The following is a 25,878-nucleotide window of genomic DNA, read 5'->3' as shown; positions in this document are numbered from 1 at the left end:
TATCCTCGTATCTCTGCTGAGTTATGGCGGTTAAATCTGATATGTCCAAAGCCTACGACCGCGTTGAATGGAGCTATCTTCGGTCCCTACTGCTTGCTTTGGGGTTCCATCAGAAATGGGTCAATTGGATCATGATTTGTGTATCTTCTGTCACTTACTCTGTGTTGATCAATGATGCTCCTTTTGGCCTAATTACTCCTCAGAGAGGTCTAAGACAAGGTGACCCTTTATCGCCCTTTCTTTTTGTGCTTTGTACAGAGGGTCTTTATCATCTTTTGAACAAGGCTCAATGGGAAGGTAGATTGGAAGGAATTCAGTTCTCTAATAATGGTCCGGTAGTTCATCATCTATTATTTACCGACGATAGTCTCTTCCTTTGCAAAGCCTCTAGAGAGCAAAGTCTGGTTTTGCAAAACATTCTGAAGACCTATGGTGATGCAACGGGACAGACCATTAATCTATCCAAATCCTCCATCACTTTTGGAGCAAAGGTGGATGTTATTAATAAAGGCATCATTCAAGCTGTTCTGGAAATTTCAAATAAGGGTGGAGCGGGTACTTATCTGGGTCTTCCAGAATGTTTCAGTGGCTCAAAAGTCGATATGCTCAACTACCTTAAAGATAGACTGAAAGCAAAGTTAGCAGGTTGGTTCACTAGGTACTTATCCCAAGGTGGGAAAGAGGTGTTGTTAAAGTCGGTTGTGTTAGTGATGCCCGTTTTTGCTATTTTCTTGCTTTAAATTACCTATTACAACCTGTGAAAATCTTGAGAGTGCAATGGCTGCTTTTGGTGGGATTCGTGTGAGCATTCAAGAAATATCCATTGGCAAAGTTGGGAGCGGCTTTGTTTACCTAAAGATTTTGGTGGACTGGGTTTCAGAGACATACAATCCTTCAACCAGGCTCTGTTGGCAAAGCAAGCGTGGAGACTTCTTCAATCACCTGAGTGTCTTTTTGCTAGGTTGTTGAAGAGTAGATATTATGTGAATTCTGGGTTTTTTAAGACTGCTTTAAGTGCTAGACCATCTTTTGGCTGGAGAAGCATTCTGGCATGCCGTATTTGTGCCCTGCTCTATCTAACTACGATCAAGTCTACGACGACACATTTATTTTTAAATAATTTTAAATTCCTAACTAATATTGATATTTTTATAATTTTTGGAAATTCCATCTTCAGACGCTCTAATGACGTTGCTCATCTTACTGGTTACGACATTGCTCAATTTACGTAATCTTAATATCATTAAAATGTTAATAATTATAATTCATAAAATATAATATTATTTTATAGGGAAAATATTAGTATAGCAATATGGATATCAAAAGATACAAGAAAGAAATATTAACATCCATGAAAAAGTTTCAATTTATAATTCTGTAACAGATAAGCAAAGAAAAGGAAAATTGGGAATTAAGTGCAAATTGAGAAAAATTGTTTATGTCTTGTGTTCAGGGGCCTTCAGGTGGTACAATAGGAAAACTTCTTGGAAATTTCCTTTTGAATAATAAAAAATTATAACACCGTTACATTTCACGGTTTCTTTCACCTTATTTGTAAATAGTTTAAAAAAAAAATAATACAAGTCGTCTTTCTTGCACCTTATAAATAGTCTGCCAGCCATTTTTAAAATTGTAAAACAAACCCTAAGCAGAGTTGTCTAGTTGCGCAGAGTACCGAATTCAAAATGTGCAAAAGGGTGCCGGAAGATCTGGAGGTTGGTCTCGGTGCAAAAGGGTGCCGGAAGATCTGGAGGTTGGTCTCGGCTTCACAGCTCCTGATGTTACTCTGCTCCTGCAGCTGAAGATGCGTCGGAGAATGTCATCCAAGACAGTGACTCTGAAGCTGTAGTAGTTGAGATTACACCAGAAGATTTGGAGATGGGTGTCGTTAGTAACAACGAACGCACCTCTATGCTCATTGCGTGGTTTTGGACTGTGCTCATCTTACCGGTTACGACGTTGAAGAAAGCATTCTGTCTGGTGAAAAACGACAAGGACGAGATCGAGATGTCGATGAGCACATGACCAAGCAGTAAGCGTAAATTCTCATAAGTTTCTCGCTTATAAACTTGATTTTTCTCTAATCTGAAATTTATCTATGATAAGTCTGTACTCGACGATGATGATGATCACCCAGAAGCAGAACCAGCAAACGGTAGGTATATTCTCGGTTCCCTTTTGAACCATAAATTTCATGTTGGAGAATCGGATATTTTTTTTAGTTTTTGCCTTTTTGGTTTAATTCAATTCTCATCTCAGCTGCAATTTGGATGGGTATAAATTTCATTAATGCGAATTTGAATATAACAGGAAAAATTCCAGACCCAAACCGAACCAAAATTTCCGATTATTTTCTGTTGTGAATCTGGAAACTCACCAGCTTGCGAATTTGACATTGGATTGGAGGAACTCGTTCAACTAGTCAGAGATCGTAGCCTTGAAGCTTTGAATCGATATAACGGGGCAAGCACTTCTGATTAACCATATCTTTTTTTTTTTTTTTTTTGTGTCAATGTTTCTTACTTATGATTTCCTCTGATTGATACAAAAGGTTATTGGATTATCAAATCTGCTGAAGACTAACCTGAAAGTGGGCATAGATGATGATGATGATGAGATTCTACATCGTAGGCAAACATTTGGGTCAAACACATACCCCTGCAAGAAGGGAAAGAGTTTGTCGGTAAATTAGACAAATCGTTTGGCAAAGCTTTTTAAATTCTCTTCTGAGTTTTAGGTTAAATTATTTTGTGGAAGATTTTCAATTTTTCCATTGGTTGTTGTAGCGCTTTATCTGGAAAGCTAGCCAGTTTCCTCCTTCTCTGCTTATCACGCTTGCTGCTGTGATTCAATCGCTCCTGCGAATCAGAAGAAAAGTGAGTTTTTTTCTTTCTCTACAAGATGAATCAAAATCCTTCTTTTACTTTCTTTGGTACTTGTGTTTGACATTAGGATTACTCCTGGTTTCTTGAGAGTTACACTGTTACTCTGACGTAGATTCATTGTTTTGTTCAGCCATATATATATATATCATGTGGCTCTCTTTAGGTGTTGCTTTTTGTCTTTTAGATTTTGGGCTCTGCAGTCTGAACTTATTTCCTGTATCTATCTCACCCTCTCTTGCCACTTGCAGGCTATCGATGATGGATGGTATGAAGAACCGTGCGTCGTGTTGTTAATTATACTTGACATCATTGTGAGAGGTATTGTAGTACTATTTGATGCTCTTGGAGTTGCTTAGCTAACTTAATTATATTTGTCTTAGTACATCAATCAATTCTCAGATGAGAGAATATGGAAACAATCTGAAAAATATTGTTTTTTCTTTCATTTTGCAGCTAGCACAGAGTACTGGCAGTCTCTTCAGTTTGAAAAGTTGACTAAGGAGAAGAGAAACGTACACTTATATGTGTGTTCCTGCAGACAGTTTTTTTTATTCATTTGTGTATGTTGTTGTTACGCACAATTTGTGCTGAACGTTTTTCGTCACAGGTGACTAGAGGTGGAGGAAGCGTCTGGGTTTCTATTTATGATATTGTTGTGGGCGATATTGTACCCCTGAGGAATGGTGGTCAGGTAAGCATCACACTTTTAATAGTAATCATTGTTTGGCTTCTTTATCTTGAGCTTCACAATTGGTCTGAAGTATGATTAATGCTCCAGGTACCTGCAGATGGTGTCCTGTTTCATGCTAACTCATTGAAAATTGACGAGCAAGAAATAACTGGCCCACATGACATTGTATGATGTACCCCTGTTGATGAGCTATATCATTATCTCTACTGTTTTTCTAATCTATCGTTACAATTAGCAGGTTCAAAAAGATCTTCAAATTGATCCATTCCTATTATCTGGTTCAAAACTGATAGAGGGCATAGGTACAATGCTGGTAAGCTCTAGAGCTACGTCTCTTAGTTTCGTGTTAATGTTTGATACATCCATTTCGTAAATATTATAGCTGCTTTTAGTAAAGAGGAGGTCTATGTTGAAAGTGATAACCCATGTTGACATGGATGAGAAAATAACCATAATAGACTCTTTGTAACAAAACAAGTCTGCATTGAAAGCTTTTTTGTGTTTCTGCAAAGTGCAAACAGCTTTCCTTTCTTTGTCTCAATGTTGTCTCTTATTCTAGTGACAATAAAAAGATAAGCAAGGCATTGAAGATTGTTTTTATTACTATCAGTAAAGCAATAGATTTATTGATCTGGAAAAATGTGAAATTGAGATAAAAGAAGTAACTTAGAATTTTTTTTGTTGGCGGTGCAAAACACATACTCTGAATTATGAATATTAGAAAAAGACATAGTTCAATCAGAAGTGAAATATGCATTTCAAAATTTTACATCTCCTGGGAAAAGCCTGCTTTCTCCAATGGTTCAAGGAAAATACATAGTTTAAAAATGCATTGGTTTCTTAGACCCAAGAATCTGGCTTCCCGTTGTAGCATATTTCTGCAACTTGCGATTACTATGGTTTGTTGTTTGACACTAGAGCGGTCGGTATTTCTGTTATTCTGAACACTGTTCTATCATTGGAAAGTTCTTTATGGATTATTTTGGCTGAAAAAAGAAACATTCTTCTTTATGAAATAGAAGATTGGCTTCCGTCTTGCTTTCTCTGTACATGGTTATTGGTCATCTAATTCACTTTATTCGTCCGCCGTGTATTTAAGGTTACAAGTGTTGGAATGAATACTGAATGGGGGCAGATGATGGAGATTGCACATGATACTGATGAGGAAAAACCCTTTCAGGTCAGTTTTATTGAATACTAATTCCTTGCTACTTATGATAGTTTGCGCATTAATCACCTGTGATTCGTTTTACTAGGTATACTTGAAATGGATTGCAAATTCTGCCAGCTGCTTAGTCGTTTTGTTTGCTTTAGTTGCCTGTATCGTTCAATTATGCCGGTAAGTCTGTCTTTTTTTACAATGTACCCATCATCTTTATGTAATGCATTCAGATCTAAGATCTTCAGCTCCATCCTGGCAATAAGGACTAACAAGTAACAACCCTTTTAATTCCAGATACTTTTATGGTCGGACCAAAACATCAGATGGAAATCCAATGTTTATCCTTGGAATTACCACTGCCAAAGAAGCAACAGAATTTGTGATTAAATCCCTGAGTTTTGGGGTACAGTAATGCTGAACTTTACCTTCGCGACTACAGTAATGGTATTTTTTTGTAACCTTGTCGCAAAAACATGGATTTTGCAGATCGCAACAATAATAGTGGGAGTGCCTGTTGGACTTCCTATAGCTGTTCTCTTGAAGTAAGTCTCCTTTCCTTTGAAAATTTTGTTTAAAGAAAATACTACCAGAATGAGCCTGTTGAATACCTAGGTTTCTGGTAAGTGTAGCAAACTAGATTATACATCCTATTGCTATTCAAAGAGTGGCATAATCTTAAAATGCATCCTTCTACTTTGTCATTGAAATTTAATATTTTTATCTTTACAGTTACTTATTCTTGTTTCTCATCATATCATTTTCCTCATCACATCAGCTTTGCAAATACAGCAAGAAAAATGATGACAGACAGCGCTTTGGTACCCTACTTCTATATTTCAAAATTTTCAATGTCCTTAGAGCATCAACATGTACTAAAATTCAGTAAATGTCTTTCAGGTGCAGACACCCTCTGCATGTGAAAGAATGGGGCATGTTACAACTATACTGTGTCATAAAACTGGAGTTTTAACTTTGAATAAGGCAAGTGCTTTCTTTTATATGCAATCAGCTCTTTCCTGCTTCTCTTGATCTTCCTGAGTACCAATTTAAGCATTTATTTTCTGCTAAGCAGATGTCGGTGGTTGATGTCTGGGCTGGAGAAATAAGAATGCAAGATATGGATAATGGTTCACAGTTGCCCACCTTACTTAAAGAACTAATCATAGAAGGCATTGCCCAAAACACAAATGGCAGTGTTGTTCTTGAAACGGTAAATGTGTCCTGGATCACAGTGTTATATTTCTGTATTATGGTTACTTTTATATAAATTATTCTTAATAATTTCATAATTTTATATAGGGAGTTTCACCAACAGAACAAGCCATTCTTAGCTTTGGGAATAAGGTTTTGTTTCTTTCTAATCTTACATTACTACTTGCTATAGGTATTAAGTTTCTAATGACTGTTAGTTACTTGTATTTGTAGTTGGGAATGAAATTTGACGATGTTAGGTCGGCATCATTAGGCCGTCATACTATACCATTCAACCCAGACAAGAAATATGGAGGTGTGGCATTAAAGGTAACATTACCTTTTCTATATTGTTGCTGACCAAATTTATGCATCTCCCTATTTTCACTTGACACAGATATTCCAGGCCAGCTTTGTAAGAACTCTGGAATTTTTTATGACTGTAGATCTGTCTGCATATTTTATGCTATGTTTGATACTTATATAGCTGTTTTTCTTATTATTATTCATTGATAGCTTAGTACACGAGCCCTCGTTCATTGGAAAGGATCTGCAAAGATTATTCTGAATTCATGCGAAAAGTATATGGATGGGTCCGACAACCCCATAGCTATTGATGAACAGAAACGAAAGGTTTGTTTATGAGCGTAGATGACTAATTCCCAAACACTATTATTTCTTGTTGGTTTTTTTTTCATATGAAAGTCCATTCTCTCTTAAGGGTTTTGAAGAAACAATTAAATACATGTGTGAGAGAGGATTGCGTTGTGCTGCACTTGCTTATCAACCCTATGAACTGGAAAAACTTCCATCCAATGAGGCACTTTCTCGACTACCTAGTCTACCTGGAAAACTTGTTTTGTTGGCTATTATTGGTATAGAGGTAACATTTCCAGCACCCATTCTAAAACTTAAGTTTGCATCAATGAGAATTGGTACCTGATTCCACTTCCTACAAAGCCTAAAAGTCTCTTTTTAGTACCATTACTTATCCAATGTTTTTAAACGTGCAGGATCCTTGCCGGCCAGGCACAAAGGAAGAGATCCAACTGTGCCAATCCGGAGGTGTTAAGGTGCCATGTTTTTTTTTTTTTTCCGTATTTTCTTTTGTTATGCCACTGCCTGTTTTGCTATGCACTTGAAGTTTGTGACTTTTATTAGCAGAGAGATTTTCTTTTCATTCTGAATTCTCGTTATCTCTAACTGAGTTTGACTTATTAGTTATATTTTCTGAGTTGCTATAAATTGTGTGGAAGCACCAATTTATCACTAGGTACTTCATAATATCTGATGACACCTATACTATTTGTTGCAGAAGACAAGCTTAACCAATTTTTGTCTTCAAGTCACGCCTTTTATTAGTCTACTTTCTAAGTGGAAGGATGTTGACTTTCAGGTTCGCATGGTGACGGACGATGACATTTTGACTGCAACAGCTATAGCAAAGAAATGTGGGATATTTGACGAGGCATCTGACGGTAATATATTGACAGGAGCTGAATTTCGTAATCTTTCCGATCTAGAAAGAGAGGAGCGCGTCGAAGATCTCTTAGTATGAATCCATTCTTCTATTTATATGGTTTTAAGTTTTAACATATAAATTTTCTGTGCATATCATGATACATCGACGAGTGGGATCATTTGATAAGATAATTGAATTCAGTATCAATTGTCACACTGTGACACCTTGCCGAGTGAACTTGTTGTACACCTATATGTTGATGGGAAACTAACTATGTTGGTCAGATTGCTATCTTGACATAAATTTCTTATAGGTCTATATTAGCTGACTGGGTCAAGAACTGGATTGAGCGAAAAATTAACACACTGTACTCTATGTGAAGGTTCTTGCTGAATCTTCTCCCAGCGAAAACCTTCTGTTTGTCAAAGCACTGAAGAAAAGACAACATGTCGTTGCAGCCACTGGGATGGGAATACATGATTCAGAGACACTAATGGCGGTCTGTAGTTATCTTATTAAAACTCAATAACTCATCACACTCTTTCAAAGAGAATATGAATTATTATCACTGAAAGACATATCCATCATCACTACAACCCACACTTCATCTTTTCCTTGCACAGGCGGATGTAGGCCTTGCAATGGGAATTGGAGGAACTGCAGCGGCAAAAGAGAAGTCCGATATCATAATATTGGATGGCGAATTTGCTACGATCATCAAGGTTAGTGTATTATAAGCATATGGTTGAAATGACGAGCTTAGGCCGGTAGTATAGAATGCATACCAATAATGATGAGCAAACCTTGACCTTTTGTCAATGAAATTTCGTTTAAATCATTTTGATTGTTGCCAGGAAGATACTAAAAGCTTGTTTTGGATAATGCAGGTTATCCTATGGTGTCGATATCTATACACTAATATCCAGAGATGTGTCCTATTTCGGCTCACTGTCAGTGTATCCGTTGTGGCTATCTGTGTGGCTGAGGTTGTAATTCATAATGCATTTCCATTGAATACCGTGCAGGTTCGAATATGTTATCCTTTGTTACTTCATCGTCTGATAATCCAGTTTCTCCATGACTGGAAACAGTTTTCCTAACCCATTTTTTGCTTTTCCCTGATGCAGCTCCTGTTACTTAATCTTACTATCGACATCTTTGGAGCATTAGCGTTGGCATATAGACCACCAGCTCACCATCTAATGGGAAAGCCACCGGTTAATATAAGGTACAAATTCGAATAGGATCAATGATCATATTTGGTTAAGAAGTACAGAATATAGTTGTCTTAGAAAGGGACTTTATTTTATCAGTGCCAAAATCCTGAAAAAGACAGTTGGTTTTGCACTTATGGTCAAAACACACTATCTGTCTACGTGGATATATAATTCAGAGACCCTCTTATAAATACAACGATGTGGAACAAGTTGGTGATACAGGTATGTTGCTTAAAATCCTTGATTTGTCATGTGTGAACACTAATATCCGAGATCATTCTTGGTCATAGCTATCTAGATTAGGAAAAATAAAACAACTGGGAGACCTTTTACTAATGCTTCTGTCATGAACCAGGTGATTCACCAAGTGCTGTCGCTGGCGCTCGTGCATTCTGAGAAGATACTGGAGCTGAAGCATGGTCCTACCGGTAATGCCGTAAAAGTGATGAACACGTTGATTTTCAATTCATTTGTCTTCTGCATGGTAATGTCCGATTTCTCACACTCTTTGATTTGAATTAGCATTCATAGGAGAACAAGTTGATCATTTAAGTCTTCTTCTATTTTTTGTATGCAGGCTTTTAATAATGACTTTGAGATCCGAAGTCTAGACCAAACCTTCAAAGAAATTTTTAGAGAGAATATGTTTCTCGTTACTATAACCTCAACTATTATATTTCAGGTAGGTCCTTTGTACACAAGTGAACACGACATTAATCTTTTTTTTTTTTTTTAGTAGTAAGATATCCCTAAATCAAATATACTTTCTGTTTGTTCCTTGTATATCAGATATTCGTATTAAAGTTACTGGGACTTTTCAATTCATCCGTTAAGCTTGATTTGAAAGAATGGCTGGTGGCTAGTGTTCTGGGATTACTCAGGTTCTGCTCATAAATACTTTATATCATTCTTCTTTAATTTTTGTAACATATTTATATTGAAATTTTTTCAGCCAATTGGCCACTCACTTCCCTTTGCAAGCCCATCAGTATAACCGTAACTGAGCTTTGTCTTACTGAATTCCGGTAAGAACCTTTCACTCCCTTATTTACTAATGAATGAATGTCTTATTTTTAGATCTGACAAGTAACATCTCATTTCAGGCCAACTATTGAAGCATCCCGTTTTGCCGTGGACGCATCTTATGCTTGTTTTCTTCGATTCTCTCTACTTCTTGATTTCACCTCCATTTTGTGTTTTCTTTTTCTTCACTTTCGTTTCATGGATGTTCCTAAATTTTTGATTTATTCTTTCGTTTTCTTTGAGAATTCGAAATGGTTTCTATATCAGAATCCACTCTTCCTAGTAGGTCCGGCGCTATAGCTTTGATCAATTAAAGATTACTAGAACAATTATGATGGCAAATAAAAAAACTACATAATAAAATTTATATTAAAAATAAAAAATAAACCTAAAAATTATATTTGAGATATTAATTAGCACGTAGTCGGTGTTTGAAACTTTGAATGAACATCGAAAGAGTTGAAGAAGCTGCTTTTTCGATCTTTGACTTGATGATTTTTTACAGAGTCGGTTTGAGGTCTTGTCTACAGATCTAACGGCTTATATTATTTCCAATAATCATCTTCACTTGACGCGGCATGATCTCAGCCGTAATCTTATCAAGCTCTTCGCAGTTAACAGTTTCATCTAAACTCGGTAAATTCGCCAGATTTCGATTTGAAACCCTAAAAAGTTTCAAAGACTTCACCGATCCACTTCTCGAAGAAACTCGAATCCGTCTTGTGAATTCTTTTTTCATCGAGAAATTGCTTTCTAGTTTGTGATGGGTGGTCTGTCTATGGAGGAATTGCCTTTATCAGCGTTGTTCGAGCAAGCAAGGAAAATTCATCTCGCGGCTTCAGAGTCTGGTACCGATCAGGTGGAAGCTTCTAACTTTTCTTGTATTTCGAAATCGATTAGGGTAATTTTACTAAATTTGGACATTTCCGGGTATGCTTCTTGTTTGTTTGTTAGGATGTTGTGAAGAAAGGATGTGAGATGTTTCAGAAATGCGAAGACATGATCGGAAAATTGGGCTTGTTCTCTTCTAACGAGACTAAAGAAGATATCAGCACGAACAATCTCAAGTACCTTTTGGTAACTTTCTCTGCTATCTGAGAAAGTTTCTCTTGTTTGTATACTAGTTTTGTTATTAGATTAGCAAAGACGTGATTTATCTGAAAGTGATTAACTTTGGCCGATGGTAAATTGCTTTTTCTAGACTCTATTTGGAAGATCATAAGTTTGTATGTGTTTGCATTAACACTTCTTTAAAGTGATGAGGGATATATATCTTCTTGTGACTATAGGTGCCTTATTATCTTGCGGAGTTGACGGAGAAAATCATACAGGAGGACCGTATTCAGATTGTCAAGGCCTCATATGCAAAGTTGAAGCTGAGTTTTCTGCTGAGTGTTTGCAGGTTGTTGCATCCATTTGATGCTAGTGCTAATAGGAATATGCATTTGGTTGGATTTCTTTAGATTGATGTATAGTCTTTTATTGTGTCTAGGAGTTCTTTTCGTTCTGTGAGGCAATGGAACTTGTTCCAGATGAGGAGTTGGAGGCTTCTTCACGAAGTTCTGGTGCACCTGCAGATCGAAGGGCTTTGAAGGTAGATTTAGCCTTGTTTCTTTAGTTTATATCCTGACAAGAATGAATTTAAGGTTTTCGGATTTTCAAATCTGTGTTGAGTGTTCATGATTACTGTACTTTGTAGATAGCTCGCTTCAAACGTCAAAAGGCTGCAGAGGCAAAGCTTCTTGAAATTAAAGAAAGGAAGGAGCGACGTGGACGTTCCACTAAAGCAGCAGCCTTGTCGACTCCAGTTGAATCTGGAGAAGATGATATTCCAGATGATGACAGCGAAGAAGAGAGAGAGGTTTGTCCCACTTTTTGTTTTGCTGTTTTCTCTAATTCGATTTTCTTCTAAGCCTTGTCTTATGGCTTTCCTCTACAGGCCTGGCTCTCCTCAATTAACTTGGCTATTTGTAAGGTTAGTCTAAAAATCATTTCATTAGAATCCTATGATTTGTCACAAGTTGAGGAGGCCCACTCTTATGATTGAACTTCGCTACAGGCTGTTGATTTGTTGGAAATGCTAAAGAGAGAAGAGGAAATGCTCTCTGCAATAAAGGAAAGACAGTTGAAGGTAGCTTACCGTGGTCTTAGTTTACTTACATGCAAACAAAACTATTTGATAAACATAGAAACGAAGATAATTGTGATGATATTTTGATCAGGATGGAGAGGATGGGTTCTCTCGGGATGCTCTTGATGATCGTACAAAGAAAGCTGAAACCTGGCACAGAGACGCTGCTGCAAGGATACAGTACTCTAAACCGGCACAACCAATCACTTGTGCCACATTTGCACAAGATGTGTTAGAAGGAAGAGCTTCTGTATCACAAGGTCACGATCACAAGAACCAACCTCTTATATTCGGTCCAGCAAGCATCGTGGGTGGACCGCTCTCTACCGAGAGAGAGAGGATGATAGCTCAGGTTTTCCAACCAAGTCACAGGTAAACAAAAAATCATTCTCATCACAATTCTTTTGAGATTTTTTAGAATGGTGATTAAACTTGGATTTTGTAGGATGCCAACAATGTGCATAGAGGATGCTGGGTTAACAGAGATGAACATAATGAATGATTGGCAAGAGCAGACGAAAAAAGCCATTGAAGAAGCAACGACATCATGGTACAATGATAAACCTCTAAGAAGAAAGGAAGAAGACGAGGAAGAGGATGATGAAGACGAAGAAGCTGTAATGAAAGCTAGAGCTTTTGATGATTGGAAGGACGATAATCCTCGTGGTGCAGGTAACAAGAAACTCACACCTTGTGGCTGAGACCGAGACAGAGACACATATTTAACACTTTCACCCTTTATTATTTGCAAAACCTCCTCTTTCACTTTTGATGTCTGTAATGTAATCATCTTTTCTACTCTTAAGCCTTAAGACTGTTACAGATTTACAGCATAAGATTAACTACTACTAGATTCACTTTCATTTTGGTATATTTCTTTGGAATATTATTTTTAAATACGCCGACTATAGATGCAACGTATATATCTAGTAAAATAATTAACGTGCGACTGTATCTGAGACCATCTTTTGTTGTCCTCTATTATTGTGTAACCCACGTTCAATCACAGCACCATTTATGGAATCAAACAACAAAAGAAAAACGAGAAAGAAAAAAAGAGACAATACAACACACACATTTTGCTTGTGAATGATTTAACTTCCAAAATACAATGAACAACATCACTAACATGTAAGCCAGGATTCAACCTATACCCTAGTTTCCTCCTGGAAACAACACTTTTTGTGATTTTAAAATAAAGAAGTTGGAAAAAAATTGACAATAACAGAGAAAAAAAAGGGATCAGATTTGATCCAAAAAACGAATACCCAGAAAAAAGAAGATGTCAATGATCAAATTTTGATGCAGATTCAAACAATATGAATTTGGAGATGTACACAGATGATGATAACTTTTACCCTTGAATGCATTGAAACCCTTCACAAATCCAAAGCCAGATTCCAAATAAAACAGCACAGATGCAGAAATCAAACATCAACACAACCCAAACATGTTTCTTCCATATCTGTTTCGCCTTTTGTCTATGATGATGATCACTCAACAAACCATTTCTCAGTTCCTTGCGTAAGACTCCATTGTTACCATTCCCACATAAATCAACATTCTTCTCTGATATCTCCTGAATCGAACCAACCTCACAAGAATCTTCTCCTTTTGCTTCATTATGCAATCTCTTCTTCTTCTTCAACGCCTTCAATGGCTTCCCCAAAAGTGGCATCAAAGCAGCTCTTCTTCCTTTAGACGAATCAATACTCGGATTCCGACTCTCTCTCGCTACACTCCTCGGTGATCCAACCAAATCCATATCCAATTCCAAATCAACAACACCAACAATCTCAGCGAAAATTGGATCAATCTTCAATTGAAGACAGTGCGAAACCGGATTAATCAACGTTTCAACATCAGATCCACCGTCTCTAATCAGATCTTCAATAGCTGATCTCAGACGATTCAAAACCCAGAATGATTCAGGTTTCTCCATACTTTCATCCAAAATCGCGAAATAAACAAACGAATCATCATCGATTGCGAATGTGTACCTCTTCTTGTGAACTGTATGAGAGAACATTGAATGATGTGGAGGCGTGTTCTCGATACATCGTAAAGCTACAGCTTCGATTCCTGGCTCTTCCTTGGAAACGAACTCAGCGAGAACTACGGTTCCTTTCGCAATGCAAGTGTAAGACAATAAACTTGGATTTGAAATCATCCTTCTGTATACAGATTTCAATGGAGATTCGAAGCAAAATTCAAAGAGAAACAAAAACAGAGATCATTAGGTTTTGCATTCGGATTCTCTCGTAATCGCAACAAAGATAAAAATGCTGCGATCTCGATCGGATCAGAGAAGGAGATAGATTATCTCTTTCCTTGGCCCAATCCAGAATGGAGATTTTGATTTCTCTCTCTCTCTAGGGTTTGCGGATTTTTCTAGGGAAAATAACAGAAATGGAGAGGAGAAGGAGGAGGAGATCCATTATTGGAGAAGACGAAACGAAAAAGACCCAATATAATATTTTTACCGACTCACTTTTCCTGAAACCACCATTGTAAGTTTTCATATTTACAATAATACCCCCACATTAATCCGTGATTCGAGTAAGTCACACGTAATCCGTGATTCGAGTAAGTCACACGTGCTAGGGTTACGCCACGTAGCAGATTACATCGCAACAAAAATTGGAAGGGAGCGTGAATCAGGTTTAATTGCAATAAAATAAACTATAGGACATTTGTTTGATAATTGTAAACCACAGGGACCTAATCCGGATATATTTTTTGGACGTCGACCTCTGTCTTTGAACAACGTCACTGTTTGGACCCGATTAAAGATGGATCAACCCGACCCGAAAAATGGCGCTGGTCTGATTCTCTCCGTCACTGAACCGATGCGGTCGTTTCTCGCCATCGCGTCCGGTGATCTTCGTCTCTCCGAGGAACTCAGAGGAATTGCTTCCGATCTTAGCTCGAAGAACACCGTTTCCTACAAATTGCTCCGCGCTATATGGACCGGATCCGATCCGTTGACGAGACCCGGTTTATTGGGACTTTTCTCCGGCTCCGATTTCGTCTTCACCAGTCCCAAACCAAGAGAAAAGGTACACGAACCGCGATTCACATTAAATCCTCATTCAATTTACAATCTTTCTGGGGATTTTCGTATCCTTACTCGTGTTTATTTGTTGTGAGCTCTTGGATTCTCTATTGTAGATTAGATTCTGTTCATGCTCCGTGATTTGCTGTAAATTGAATGAGATTATATTAGATGATACTGATCGTGCCCGAAGAATCCAGCAACAAAAGTTATTGTCTTTTGGTAATTTAGAGGAATTCATGCAAGATTTCTTCTAATCCTGTAATCTCAAAAGTGATCACATTTGTGTTTCGTGGTTTTTGTTTGATACAAATTTGCAGAATTCTGTTTGGTTGATTGGGATATTTGAGCTTTATCGAAGAAAGGATGCTTCTTGTTTCCTTGTTTGAAGTTTTTTTCCCAACTATGTTTAAGCCTTTTCGCGTTTGGCCATTTCAATGTGAGTTTATGTTGTAATTTGATCTGATTTCTCTCTTGGTAGAGCGAAGAACTGAAAATGAGATTACTGAAGCTGAAAGAAATAGCAGAGAGGAAGGAGTATGCTGAGCTTGTTAAAGATATAACACCCAAGAAACAAGTCGAAGAGCCATTCTCCTCTTACAAAGACCAGCTCGGTTTTGGTAAGCATTTTCGTTCGGTTCCCGGATTACAGTTTTACACACAGGTCACTGAAGGTTTTTGTTCTCTTTCACTCTCATTTTATAGGTTTACACGTGGGTCTTACCATGTTCACTGGATATTTGGTTGGATACGCTTCTTTCAGAGCTTTATTCAACCGCAACCCCGCTCTGGTATGCTTTGTGTATCTCTCATTTTGTCATTTTTCTTAAGAAACCCACTACCGTTAAGGGGACTTTTAAATCATGGCTGTTTCGGATTTGTTTCGTTTTCTCCTTTCAGAGTGCTGCTGGTGGGATTCTTGGACTAGTTTTGGCGATGCTTGTGGAAACACTTCTGTTTATAATCAAAACGTCGAAAGATGATCAGATCCAGAGCTCTAAATCGTTTACTCCGTCGTTCACTCCCACTACTAAGAAGAATCAATAGAACTTGGTTTGTGTTCCCTTCCTACTGAGAAACGAAAGAGATTTGTAGAGAATTTAGCTTGGAGACGTATGTGATATGATCATACTAACCTGATTTGAGAAATTTTTGTACTCATATGAGAAGAAACACAGAATTTAAGTTTTGTTTAAATAAAATTGGACTTGTGTTATATTTCATAAACCGAAAGGCCAATAAAACTAGAATAGTCTTGATGTTTTGTGACCTCTAAAAGAATGGTTTGTGTCAATTCATCTCCGTGAGGCCTCTTTATTCGTGTTAATCTATTAGGAGTCACTTCAATTTGAACCTTGTTCTCCATACATGGACTTAAGGTAATTATCGAATCAGTGTGGTTATTGAATTTTGATGTAAGATGTTACGAAGTTAGCCAACCTAAGATAGATAATAAACCCATTTTTGTGGTTAAACATACATACATTACATACGTTAACGAATCATAGAAATAATCCCCAAATTACTTTTAAAGCTAACTGACTTGAAAAAATATGACCAAAATTAGATTGTGCCATCATACACAATCTCGCTTATTTATGCTAAAACCAAAAGATCCATATGATTAATGAGACCAACTGTGACCAACCAAAGAGAAGAAAATGATTAATGAAACTAAATGCATAATCAATAGAGAAAACAGAGTTTTGTGCCAATCCTTAGAGAAAATAAGTCTTTCATCAGAATAATAACACCAAACTCTAAAGAAGACGAGAGGGAGAAACTAAAGTTTGAAATTAAGTTGAATCATTATCAACAACCGAGTTAGTTCTCTCTAACTCTACTCATCATCTTCATCGTCTTCAATGTCATCAAACTCAGACTCATTCCCAGATTCACTCTCCGAATCACTCCACCACACATACCCCCTATTCGCAAAAACATCTCCAGATTTCTCTGACGATGAGTTTCCAGCTGCATTCTCGCTGCTCTCCTCTTCCTTATTAGCCAACCTGCTCATCACTGAACTACTCTTCTTGTTAAACGGAGACGATCTCAGCTTCCTCACTTTCTTCTCCGGGGACACTACCACGTCGTCATCATCGTCATCCAGAGAAATTTCTTTCGCTGTTTCAGTTGTTTCTGTTGACACAGAAAAAGAAAAGGCTAAACTTCAGGACAGGCATTACATGCAATGCAAGCAGTTCTGTTTGATCAATGTTTCTATGTCAAAAATGTGATTGTTATTAACAGCTTACTGTTATATTAGATCAAACCTAGAAAAACAACACAATGAAAAACAATTTGAGCACAAGACTAACCTGTGTCCATTGCTGAATTTGAAGCCTCTTTTGTTACAGATTCACTGGCTTTCTTTGGTGCCGGTTTCTTTGGCGCCTGTCTCTCTTCATCGGGTTGAGCATCTTGCTTATCAAGTTCCTGCGATAAGAGGAAAAGATGTATCAATGACAAAATGTGGTAATTTCCTAATGTGAAGCGTTATAAATAAGGCTTAGCATTGTGCATCCTTACCTCTAGTTCTTTGAGGCAGAGGGATTCCGGTGTGGCGTTTTTCAAGTCTTCAACTGCATCCATCATTTGATCTCTCTGTGCCCTTACTTCTTGTACTGTATCTGTAATCAAAACAGACAATTGCAATAGGTAATTATAGTATGAGCTTTTTTCAGCTGCATTAGTTGCTCCAGCAACTGCTGCTTCGACAGGCTTGGCATTTTCCAGGATTTCTGTGAACCATTTTTCTCTCAACTTCTGATCATCAGCTTTCTCTAGTTTCAGCAGCTCAAGTTCCAGATTCTTCAGCATAGTTTCCTGTACACATCACAACACAGTTAATGTTAGATCATTGCCTTAATAAGTAAAACCTCAAAAAAAAAAACTAACCTTTTTCTTCTCATAGTATTCAAGCGTGAGGTCATCAACCATCGATGGAAAAATATGAGTGCCAGGCTGAATGGGAAAACAGGGACATCAGAACATGCATATATAATAAGCAAAGCACAGATATTTTAAAGATAACTCAATCCATCATACCCAAAGCGTTTGGGTATGTTTATCAACCGATCCTATGTAAGAATCAGGACAAAGTAGGATATGCTCAATCGTCTTCCCAGCGGAAGCTAGCGATGATGCCGGAGCCTTCGCAACATTGGCGTTGTCGATGTTTTGCAACGGGAGCTTCGAAGCCATGGTTAAGACGAACGACGCGAGTTTCTTAGAGATGGATCTAGAAATTAGGGTTTTTTTTTTGGGGAAGAAGAAAAAGAAGAGAGCGCAGAGAAAGTTTTCGGCTTCTTCGTTCCCTTAGGGCATATGCATGGGTTAATCTTCAGAGATAGTTCTTAGGGAAAAATAATTATTAAAAAATTGTAAAATCTTTAAATAAAAACTTTTGTAAAGTTAGTGATTATTGGTAGAACATGTTTAGAACATAGGAAATAATAATTTAATAATCAAAAACTTTAAATGATTCTTTAAAATTTAAAAAATCTATATTATTAACTGGGAATCACTCAAAACTAACAAACTTTAAAAATTATATATATATATATATATATATATTATTTTGTTGAGCATTTTTCTTTTGGTCAAAAATATATATTCAAAAAGTATATTTATTTATTTCGTTGGAGCATTAACAATATATATTCAAAAAGATTTTTCTGTCTTTTCTATCCAAAAATCAAACAAACTAAATTTACTGTTATGATTTAATAAGCTGTTTCCATAACAATTGATAATAATATATTCGAAATAATAAAAATAGAAAATAGAACTGTTTACGATTAAATCAAATCTTAAATTAGTTTACGAAATCATATCACAACAGTTATTATACTTGCCAAATAAAACTCTAATTATAGATAAAAAAAAAAAAAAAAAAAATCAAGCATATAACTCGAATCTATATTTAATATTTTGATTCGCAAACATATTGTTAAGATTATAATAGTGTGTTAATCCTAAATATTGAAACTGACTTTTTGAACGGGATGGGATGAGAATTCCTAAAAAATGTTGTATAACATATTACAATTAAAATACATTGCTTGCAACCATATATTAAAAATGTTTCTTTCAATTTATCTAGCATATCATGTGCCAAATAAAATATTTTGGGACGGGTAAAGTTTATTTCGTGATGGAAATTTTGGGAAATTTGGGTATTTTCTAAAACATAGTGAAATATTGAGAAAATAAAGAAAATATGGATAACTTCAACTAATTATGTAAAAAATTAAATACCTAAACGAAAATACATAAAATAAGGGTATTCCATCCGAATCCTAGACCTACACGATATACAATCACAAACGAATAAATTAACGTTTATGTGATTAAATATGTGTGGTAGATATGTGACCATACCGATTTTCTGTCTCAAATGATTTGCTCTGGATATAGGATGATTGTAATTCCTACTCAACCAAGGACCAAAAAAAATCCCAGGCACATAAACACCTTCTTCAAGAGGAACTCCATCACCACTGTTACACACACTAATCTGATTCTTCTCAACATCGATCACAACTTTGACAGAATCCATAGACGGATCTCTCCGTTTATTATCAGCAGCATTCACAAGGATCTCATCAAAGATCTTATACAATCCAGGAACATAAGTAACAGAACGACAAACCATCTCTTCCTTCTCATAAACCCAAAGCGTTTGGGTATGTTTCTCAATCGATCCTATATAAGAATCAGGACAAAGTAGGATATGCTCAATTGTATTCCCAGCGGAAGCTAGCGATGATGCCGGAGCCTTCGCAACATTGGCGTTGTCGATGTTTTGCAACGGGAGCTTCGAAGCCATGTTTAAGAGGAACGACGAGAGTTTCTTAGAGATGGATCTAGAAATTAGGGTTTTTTTTTGGGGAAGAAGAAGAAGAAGAAGAAGAGCGCAGAGAAAGTTTTCGGCTTCTTCGTTCCCTTAACGAAACGGTTAAAGAACTTCTGATCCATCTAGGTCAGTCCGAGGGTCTAATCTTTTCCGACTACGACGCCGTTTTTAGACGAAACTTATCTATGGGCCCATTAATCATATAGTCTCGGCCCAAACGAAAATAAATGTCAACTCAAAATTTTTGTCGATTTTACAAGTAAAAATAAAAATCATTAATCTTGGATTTGAATCCTAGTACCAAGACCTTTGATACTATAATCAAACTCAAAACTCATTAATCTCATTCAGATGTATAATTTACTGTCGTTCAATCATATACATTATTGGATCAAGTTGTATAGAAAGCTAACCAAATCTATGATGCATTATTTACAGAAGGAAAGTTGAAATGGCTTAAAGGCTTATCGGTGAAAGAATATAGAGAGATTTGGGTTTTTTTGTCCACGCTAGCTACGTCCAAATCTAATAGCCTTATCTAACTGTGAGTGGTGTCTGTAAAAAGGACGTTCATTGTAAGGTCTCGGGTTATATATATAATCAATGATCAACCACTATGTAAATCTTTTGAGTTTGGGACCTCTACCAAATTCCCACAACATAAATTTTATGGTACTGATTCACATCATTCTCAACTTTTCTTTTCCACCCATACAAACGCATGACTCAATTCAGAAGTCGAGAAGTACCAAATACTTTAAAAATTTAAATAGTTAATACAATTTACCTCAAGCACTAATCACTATGTATCTTTATATATAATATTGTACTTTGTGACCTGGTTGGTCACATAATCAACATGATTTTAAAAGATTTGATGGGATTTAGATTTTGAGTGATTTAAGTGGAATTTTAGGATTGTTTGGTTGATTTGTTAGGATTTTCATTTTTTTTTTTCTTTTGTTGCTCACTCTCTCCATGGTTTTATTGGAATCTGTGTTTTTCTTTATGATACCCTTCTCTAGTTAAAAAAAAAAATAAGTATGTAAGAAAATACCAGAGCAATATGGAAAGTTCCATCATATCTTGGCATTTGGTTACATCGTACAAATGTGCCGAAATTCGTGAAAAATACATGTTGTTATAATCATTTGAACTTGTGAATTGCTTCAAACTTGTAAAATGATAAATCTGATCAAATAAATTTACACGTTTACACGATTTTAAGCTTAAAATCACTGTGAACTACATTTGTTACTCTTGTTTTATGTGGGGTGAACAAAATATTAATCCATAGAAGAAGAGATATTACAAGATCTGGGAACCAAAATAACGTTATTAATTCTCTATTTTCTGACACACGGAATTATGACGAAAATAACCCTACGTCTCACACAATCTCTAAAAGCTAACTTGAGATCTTTCAAGACGAAAACAATGAATTATAAAACCAAACAATGAAGTCAGATACTAATAGATAATTAAGAATATATCGGGTAACAACATTAACGGCTAACAACAAATTTGACAATGGTTAACTACGTTATCCAAAAATAGGAACACAATATCGAAACGCAGGACCAATAAAGAAGGTAAGTAATGCAACAAATAAGAAGCGGTGAATCAGTAATATAAAATGTGACAAATGTAAAGTATAACTAGTAGAGTAACAAACAAAGTAGACGATAACAAGCGTCTTTCCATTAAAATGAGTGAGCCTTAAAAAGCTTTAAGAATCTATGAAATAGAAAAATATAACAAAAATAATAAACATTATCACAGGTACGATCGCTAAATAAGTTATCGGCTAACTAATATAACGGATAAATACGTTATCGGCTTGGAAAAAGGCAGATCACATTCACTTATCAAGAGTTATAACACTAAGGTAATAAACCCATTAGACGTTAACACATATGTAAAACCTAATAGCCGTGCGCAGTTATATTCAAATGTAAAGTATAATTACTAGGGTAACAAACAAAGTAGACGATAACAAGCGTTTTTCTAATAAAATGAATAAAGGACTTCTAAATAAGTTACGGGTAAATACGTTATCGGGTTAAGAAAAGGCAGATCAAATTCACTTAGGAAATGTTATATCATTAAGGTAATAAACCCATTAGCCGTTAACACATATGTAAAACCTTGTAGCCATTACGAAATGTGTGTTCAGCCACACAATGAAGTCAGATACTGATAGATAATTAAGAACGTAGCGGGTAACAACATCAACGGCTAACAACAAATTTGACAATGGTTAACTACGTTATCCAAAAATAGGAACACAATATCGAAATGCAAGACCAATAAAGAAGGTAAGTAATGCAACAAATAAGAAGCGGTGAATCAGTAATATAAAATGTTACAAATGTAAAGTTTAACTAGTAGGGTAACAAACAAAATAGACGATAACAAGCGTCTTTCCATTAAAATAAGCGAACCTTAAAAAGCTTTAAGAATCTATGAAATAGAAAAAGGTAACAAAAATAATAAACATTATCATAGGAGATAGCGGGGTAGACAAGGTTGAAGGAAACAGTTAGTGGGGAAGATCATTGGAAGATTTATCGTAATTGAAAAGATCACTGGCGGACCAAGCGATGAATCTCTGATTAACTGAATTTCGTTCTTCTTCCAACGAGTCGATGATGCCTCTAAAAATTTTCATCTTGTAGTACACAGTGGCCCTTTCTCCACCACCACCGATTAGACAATGATGAAGGTATCTCCCATCTATAAAACCCAGAAATAAAAACAATCTAAGAACAAAAATACGACATAGATCCGAAAACATTAAACAAAAATAAAGTTTAATTGAGATACTTACTTTGACGAACTAATCGTAAACGAGCAGCAACTCGATCGAAGAATCGATATGAATATCGGAGAAAAAAAAAAAAAATTCGGAGATAGATGAAAATTGAAAACACTGAGAAAAAAAATAAAAAGCAGTTGATATAGAGCCCAAAAAACACGATCCTTCGATTTCTCACCGTTCTCATGATTAATACAATACAAATCTTATTCTTAAAGAAGTATCGAAAATCAAATCTTTGGAGAGATATGATATCTTTGTTCTGACACACAGCTACTTTTCCTGCATATATCTCTTTTATTAGATCATAGAAAAATAGGGGTTTATTGGTCATTTTTTGGCTACAGTCGATGGCCAAATAGTACAAAATCCTGTCAGTTAATTTCCAACTCATCTGTGGTTACCGCCTATAGATTCCCTTTTATGTGCACCTAACAAATTCAAAACAGAGTGAGTAACATGGTTCAAAAAGTCTTAATTTCAATAAAATAAATAAAAGCATTGGTAGACGGACCAATGGTAGACCCATGCTTTGTCATCATAGTAATGAAATATCTATTTATTTATATATATCTGTCAAACAAAACTGAAGTAGGTGGACCAAAGTGGATAACTGGATATAGTCACAGATATATAAATACGCTATAATTTGTTATAGGATAACTAATAAATACAAAATCTAATTGACTTAAAAAAATCATTTACGCTTATCACTTCATAAATGATGATAGACTATTATGGGATAATAATAGTAATTAATTGTATTTTTGTTATAAAAAAAAATTGGAAATGTACCTAACCATTAAAATGTACCTTAATGGAGGAAAGAGGACCTGAATACAATTGCTTACATTGAACTATAGTAATGTTCTTGTATCTCTTCAAGCATATATATAAAAGTTCGTGTTCTTTTCCCTCTAAATAAACATATACACTACTCTCTTGAGTAGTTATTAGCGTGACTTTTGTGATATTTTTTATTATTATGATAAAATAATGGTTTTCTCTGTCTTGTTCATTTCCTTAAAAGTCTCATTTTCTGATTTAACAACAAATTAAAAAGAAAAAGAGAAAGTTGAGGCGGTTGCAATGTTGGGGATTTTAAACAAATAGTACTACTATTTATATCTTTATTATTCTATTACTTTACCAATCACACCCCACGCTTTGGCCAGTTGGTGGGCACAAGAAAAAGAGAAATCAGTAGATTCTGTGGTGACGACAACTTGACAAGTATTTGGAAGATGAAGACGTGTTGAGTTGCGAATGTGTTTATGAGTCATTTGTGAGTTATATCATTATTATAAATTTAGTGTCGACTAGAGAAATATAATTGTTAATGATCTACCAATACTATTAGTGAATCCAAATGATAAGGAAAAGCGACGAGAGGGAAGAAAGTCGAGTCAAAGAAAGAGAGGTGGTGGCAGCACGAACCGAAGAAAACAGCAGACCGTTGCCCGTTGGGCCTCTCCACATGTTTTTCCTTCACTTTCTTTCTTTTTTATTGAAGAAACATATTTTTCCAATACTGTCTTACTCGAATGTTTAATTATAGTTTGACAAAAAAAAAAAAAAAGTCTATTTTGTTTCGAAATGTACCAGTTTTAGTTTAGTCTATTAGTTTTTTTTTTTAATAAAAATTACGAAAGGAAATATTATATATATATATATATATATATATTACAATACATACACTATTATCCAGTTTATCGAAACTACTGTTAATACATTTGTTTTATTTTATAGTCCAAATGCATATAAGTATAACCATCGAATTGGAATAACTACATAAAATATAATAGATAGATATATCCATTTAGAAAGGGACAAAATCCAGGTCATTTCTTTTCATATTCTTTTAACCTCCCAAGAAAAATACGCGTAGGAAGGAAACGAATATTCTTGTGATTCAATTTGTATCTTTACTTGGTACACTCATCTTATACTTTCGTTCGGGAATGTTCTTCTTATTGTTTTTACCATACATAGTACAATATAGTAACCATAGCCGTTTTTCACATATCAGAAGTTCAGAACATCATTTGGTCGCATAAAGTATTAGAAATGTTTAGAGTATAGCATTTGATTTTAAATGTTTTCAAAGCAGACCAGACTATACACGCATTGCTAAAACAAGGGAGAATTGAAAATAAAGGAGGATTATATGAACATTTGTCCATATATGCATTCTAAAATTGAAAATTAATTATTCCTAAACTACCCTTTTTATTAATTTTAAATAATTTTTTCAAAGAAAAATTGTGAATAATGATGAAATATTTATTAGAAAGCATATAATATGGATAATATGTGGTTTTTGTGATCATTTTTTATTGATAAAAATCGATCTAAAATGGTTAGAATACGTCTTCTGAAGTTTAGACTACGTATTCAATACAATGAACATGTTATATGAAATTTAGATTATGTGTTCTATACACTATTCATGTTCTAGAAAAGTTAGAAATGGATTATGTTCTGAAAAAATTAGAATCGCAATTTCTATAAAATCTAGAATACGTATTCTATAATTTACTCTATGTTCTACGAAAATTAGAATATTTTGTCTAATATATACTCTTCGTCTAAAAAAATTAGAAAACACATTCTTATGTTTTTGCTTATATTCTACGTAAATTGGAACATAACTTCGGTGTAATCTAGAATTTCTTTTTTAAAAAAACGAAAAAATTAAGAAAATTAAGGAAATAAAATTGGAAATTAAACATAATGAATATTTTGGTTTAGATTACGTCTGCGAATTTTAGAATTTGTATTCTGTTTATTTAAGAATTTTTAATACTTAATCATATTTGTTTCACATTTATTTTCGACCTGTAGATTTTTAGCGGTGGCGATTCTCGACCCCAGTTTTGTATTGACTCATCAAGCAATTTCGTAAATCGAGATGGTGTAGCTACACGAAATTAACATGCATATTAAGTCAATCACAATTACTATGATAAAAAAAAAATTAAATTACAAATTCAGTGTTAAAAAAAAAGATTAGGGAAACAAATTAAATTACAAATCAAATTATTTAAGGAATATTTTTTTTTTTTAAACATTAAGGATAAAATAAGATTTTAATTTTGAGAAAGCATATGTCAACAATCTAAAATTTAGAATGCATATATGGATAAATCATCATATAATCCTCCTTTATTTTCAATTCTCCCCTAAAACAATGTATCAAAGATACATGTAATTAAAAAGAAAAAAAATCTGAACAGAAGATTTAGAAATGAATCAAAACCAATAGCGAGGATAAAACATCTGAAGAAAATTATGAAGTTTATAAAAGATAAAAGAAACAATTACGGAAATTTTTTCATAAGGAAAACAAAAGTTAGGAAAAATTAGAAAAAGACTTGAACTT

General features: G+C 35.1%; 6 protein-coding genes across 6 annotated transcripts; 3 read left to right on the top strand and 3 right to left on the bottom strand.

Annotated features, from left to right (window-relative positions):
• The first annotated feature begins 1,685 nt into the window (after nucleotides 1-1,685).
• Nucleotides 1,686-9,920, top strand: LOC9302022 (calcium-transporting ATPase 8, plasma membrane-type). The gene is made up of 33 exons (XM_021015779.1): nucleotides 1,686-1,725; nucleotides 1,799-1,980; nucleotides 2,311-2,463; nucleotides 2,552-2,683; nucleotides 2,787-2,876; nucleotides 3,134-3,203; nucleotides 3,339-3,409; nucleotides 3,493-3,576; nucleotides 3,664-3,741; nucleotides 3,815-3,889; nucleotides 4,676-4,756; nucleotides 4,833-4,915; nucleotides 5,033-5,141; nucleotides 5,225-5,280; nucleotides 5,514-5,556; nucleotides 5,636-5,719; nucleotides 5,811-5,948; nucleotides 6,038-6,082; nucleotides 6,164-6,259; nucleotides 6,446-6,562; nucleotides 6,651-6,812; nucleotides 6,943-7,002; nucleotides 7,326-7,481; nucleotides 7,774-7,890; nucleotides 8,015-8,113; nucleotides 8,279-8,416; nucleotides 8,519-8,619; nucleotides 8,785-8,830; nucleotides 8,964-9,092; nucleotides 9,186-9,290; nucleotides 9,398-9,489; nucleotides 9,561-9,633; nucleotides 9,712-9,920. Exons 1-32 carry the CDS (start codon nucleotides 1,686-1,688, stop codon nucleotides 9,610-9,612), a joined length of 3,084 nt encoding a protein of 1,027 aa, XP_020871438.1. The 3' UTR covers nucleotides 9,613-9,633; nucleotides 9,712-9,920.
• A 184-nt stretch (nucleotides 9,921-10,104) lies between these two features.
• On the top strand, nucleotides 10,105-12,651 carry LOC9300288 (PP2A regulatory subunit TAP46). The gene is made up of 9 exons (XM_002865901.2): nucleotides 10,105-10,490; nucleotides 10,586-10,708; nucleotides 10,921-11,025; nucleotides 11,124-11,225; nucleotides 11,331-11,492; nucleotides 11,571-11,606; nucleotides 11,691-11,762; nucleotides 11,854-12,134; nucleotides 12,208-12,651. Exons 1-9 carry the CDS (start codon nucleotides 10,395-10,397, stop codon nucleotides 12,461-12,463), a joined length of 1,233 nt encoding a protein of 410 aa, XP_002865947.1. The 5' UTR covers nucleotides 10,105-10,394; the 3' UTR covers nucleotides 12,464-12,651.
• Nucleotides 12,652-12,820: 169 nt separating this feature from the next.
• On the bottom strand, nucleotides 12,821-14,196 carry LOC9302021 (phytolongin Phyl2.2). The gene has a single exon (XM_021012852.1). The coding sequence runs from the start codon at nucleotides 13,930-13,932 to the stop codon at nucleotides 13,117-13,119; it is 816 nt and encodes a 271-aa protein (XP_020868511.1). The 5' UTR covers nucleotides 13,933-14,196; the 3' UTR covers nucleotides 12,821-13,116.
• Nucleotides 14,197-14,486: 290 nt separating this feature from the next.
• LOC9300287 lies at nucleotides 14,487-16,038 on the top strand. Its single transcript, XM_002865900.2, has 4 exons — nucleotides 14,487-14,821; nucleotides 15,299-15,437; nucleotides 15,523-15,608; nucleotides 15,718-16,038. Exons 1-4 carry the CDS (start codon nucleotides 14,555-14,557, stop codon nucleotides 15,862-15,864), a joined length of 639 nt encoding a protein of 212 aa, XP_002865946.1. The 5' UTR covers nucleotides 14,487-14,554; the 3' UTR covers nucleotides 15,865-16,038.
• A 441-nt stretch (nucleotides 16,039-16,479) lies between these two features.
• LOC9300286 (DNA topoisomerase 2) lies at nucleotides 16,480-18,108 on the bottom strand. Its single transcript, XM_021012843.1, has 5 exons — nucleotides 17,869-18,108; nucleotides 17,719-17,784; nucleotides 17,350-17,646; nucleotides 17,139-17,256; nucleotides 16,480-16,959 (listed from the first exon to the last, which is right to left on the bottom strand). The coding sequence occupies exons 1-5, from the start codon at nucleotides 18,022-18,024 to the stop codon at nucleotides 16,658-16,660; spliced, it is 939 nt and encodes a 312-aa protein (XP_020868502.1). The 5' UTR covers nucleotides 18,025-18,108; the 3' UTR covers nucleotides 16,480-16,657.
• A 957-nt stretch (nucleotides 18,109-19,065) lies between these two features.
• On the bottom strand, nucleotides 19,066-19,883 carry LOC110224935 (DNA topoisomerase 2-like). Its single transcript, XM_021012871.1, has 2 exons — nucleotides 19,204-19,883; nucleotides 19,066-19,127 (listed from the first exon to the last, which is right to left on the bottom strand). The coding sequence occupies exons 1-2, from the start codon at nucleotides 19,649-19,651 to the stop codon at nucleotides 19,081-19,083; spliced, it is 495 nt and encodes a 164-aa protein (XP_020868530.1). The 5' UTR covers nucleotides 19,652-19,883; the 3' UTR covers nucleotides 19,066-19,080.
• Nucleotides 19,884-25,878: the final 5,995 nt, after the last annotated feature.

The sequence above is a fragment of the Arabidopsis lyrata genome, assembly GCF_000004255.2.
Source record: "Arabidopsis lyrata subsp. lyrata unplaced genomic scaffold ARALYscaffold_8, whole genome shotgun sequence".
In the NCBI taxonomy this organism is placed as follows: Eukaryota; Viridiplantae; Streptophyta; class Magnoliopsida; order Brassicales; family Brassicaceae; genus Arabidopsis; species Arabidopsis lyrata.
This window is presented reverse-complemented; position numbering and strand designations above follow the sequence as displayed.

Coding starts and splice junctions, on each gene's coding strand:
- LOC9302022 (XM_021015779.1), top strand. CDS start 1,686: ATGTGCAAAAGGGTGCCGGAAGATCTGGAGGTTGGTCTCG. Junction 3,890..4,675: donor AGGGCATAGGTACAATGCTG/GTAAGCTCTAGA, acceptor CGTGTATTTAAG/GTTACAAGTGTTGGAATGAA. Junction 7,891..8,014: donor ATTCAGAGACACTAATGGCG/GTCTGTAGTTAT, acceptor TTCCTTGCACAG/GCGGATGTAGGCCTTGCAAT.
- LOC9300288 (XM_002865901.2), top strand. CDS start 10,395: ATGGGTGGTCTGTCTATGGAGGAATTGCCTTTATCAGCGTTGTTCGAG. Junction 10,709..10,920: donor ACAATCTCAAGTACCTTTTG/GTAACTTTCTCT, acceptor TTGTGACTATAG/GTGCCTTATTATCTTGCGGA. Junction 11,607..11,690: donor TTAACTTGGCTATTTGTAAG/GTTAGTCTAAAA, acceptor ACTTCGCTACAG/GCTGTTGATTTGTTGGAAAT.
- LOC9302021 (XM_021012852.1), bottom strand. CDS start 13,932: ATGATTTCAAATCCAAGTTTATTGTCTTACACTTGCATTGCGAAAGGA.
- LOC9300287 (XM_002865900.2), top strand. CDS start 14,555: ATGGATCAACCCGACCCGAAAAATGGCGCTGGTCTGATTCTCTCCGTC. Junction 15,438..15,522: donor CAAAGACCAGCTCGGTTTTG/GTAAGCATTTTC, acceptor CTCATTTTATAG/GTTTACACGTGGGTCTTACC. Junction 15,609..15,717: donor TCAACCGCAACCCCGCTCTG/GTATGCTTTGTG, acceptor TTCTCCTTTCAG/AGTGCTGCTGGTGGGATTCT.
- LOC9300286 (XM_021012843.1), bottom strand. CDS start 18,024: ATGGCTTCGAAGCTCCCGTTGCAAAACATCGACAACGCCAATGTTGCG. Junction 17,647..17,718: donor AATACTATGAGAAGAAAAAG/GTTAGTTTTTTT, acceptor TGATGTGTACAG/GAAACTATGCTGAAGAATCT. Junction 16,960..17,138: donor AAATTCAGCAATGGACACAG/GTTAGTCTTGTG, acceptor CTGTGTCAACAG/AAACAACTGAAACAGCGAAA.
- LOC110224935 (XM_021012871.1), bottom strand. CDS start 19,651: ATGGCTTCGAAGCTCCCGTTGCAAAACATCGACAACGCCAATGTTGCG. Junction 19,128..19,203: donor TCATTTGAGACAGAAAATCG/GTATGGTCACAT, acceptor TATATCGTGTAG/GTCTAGGATTCGGATGGAAT.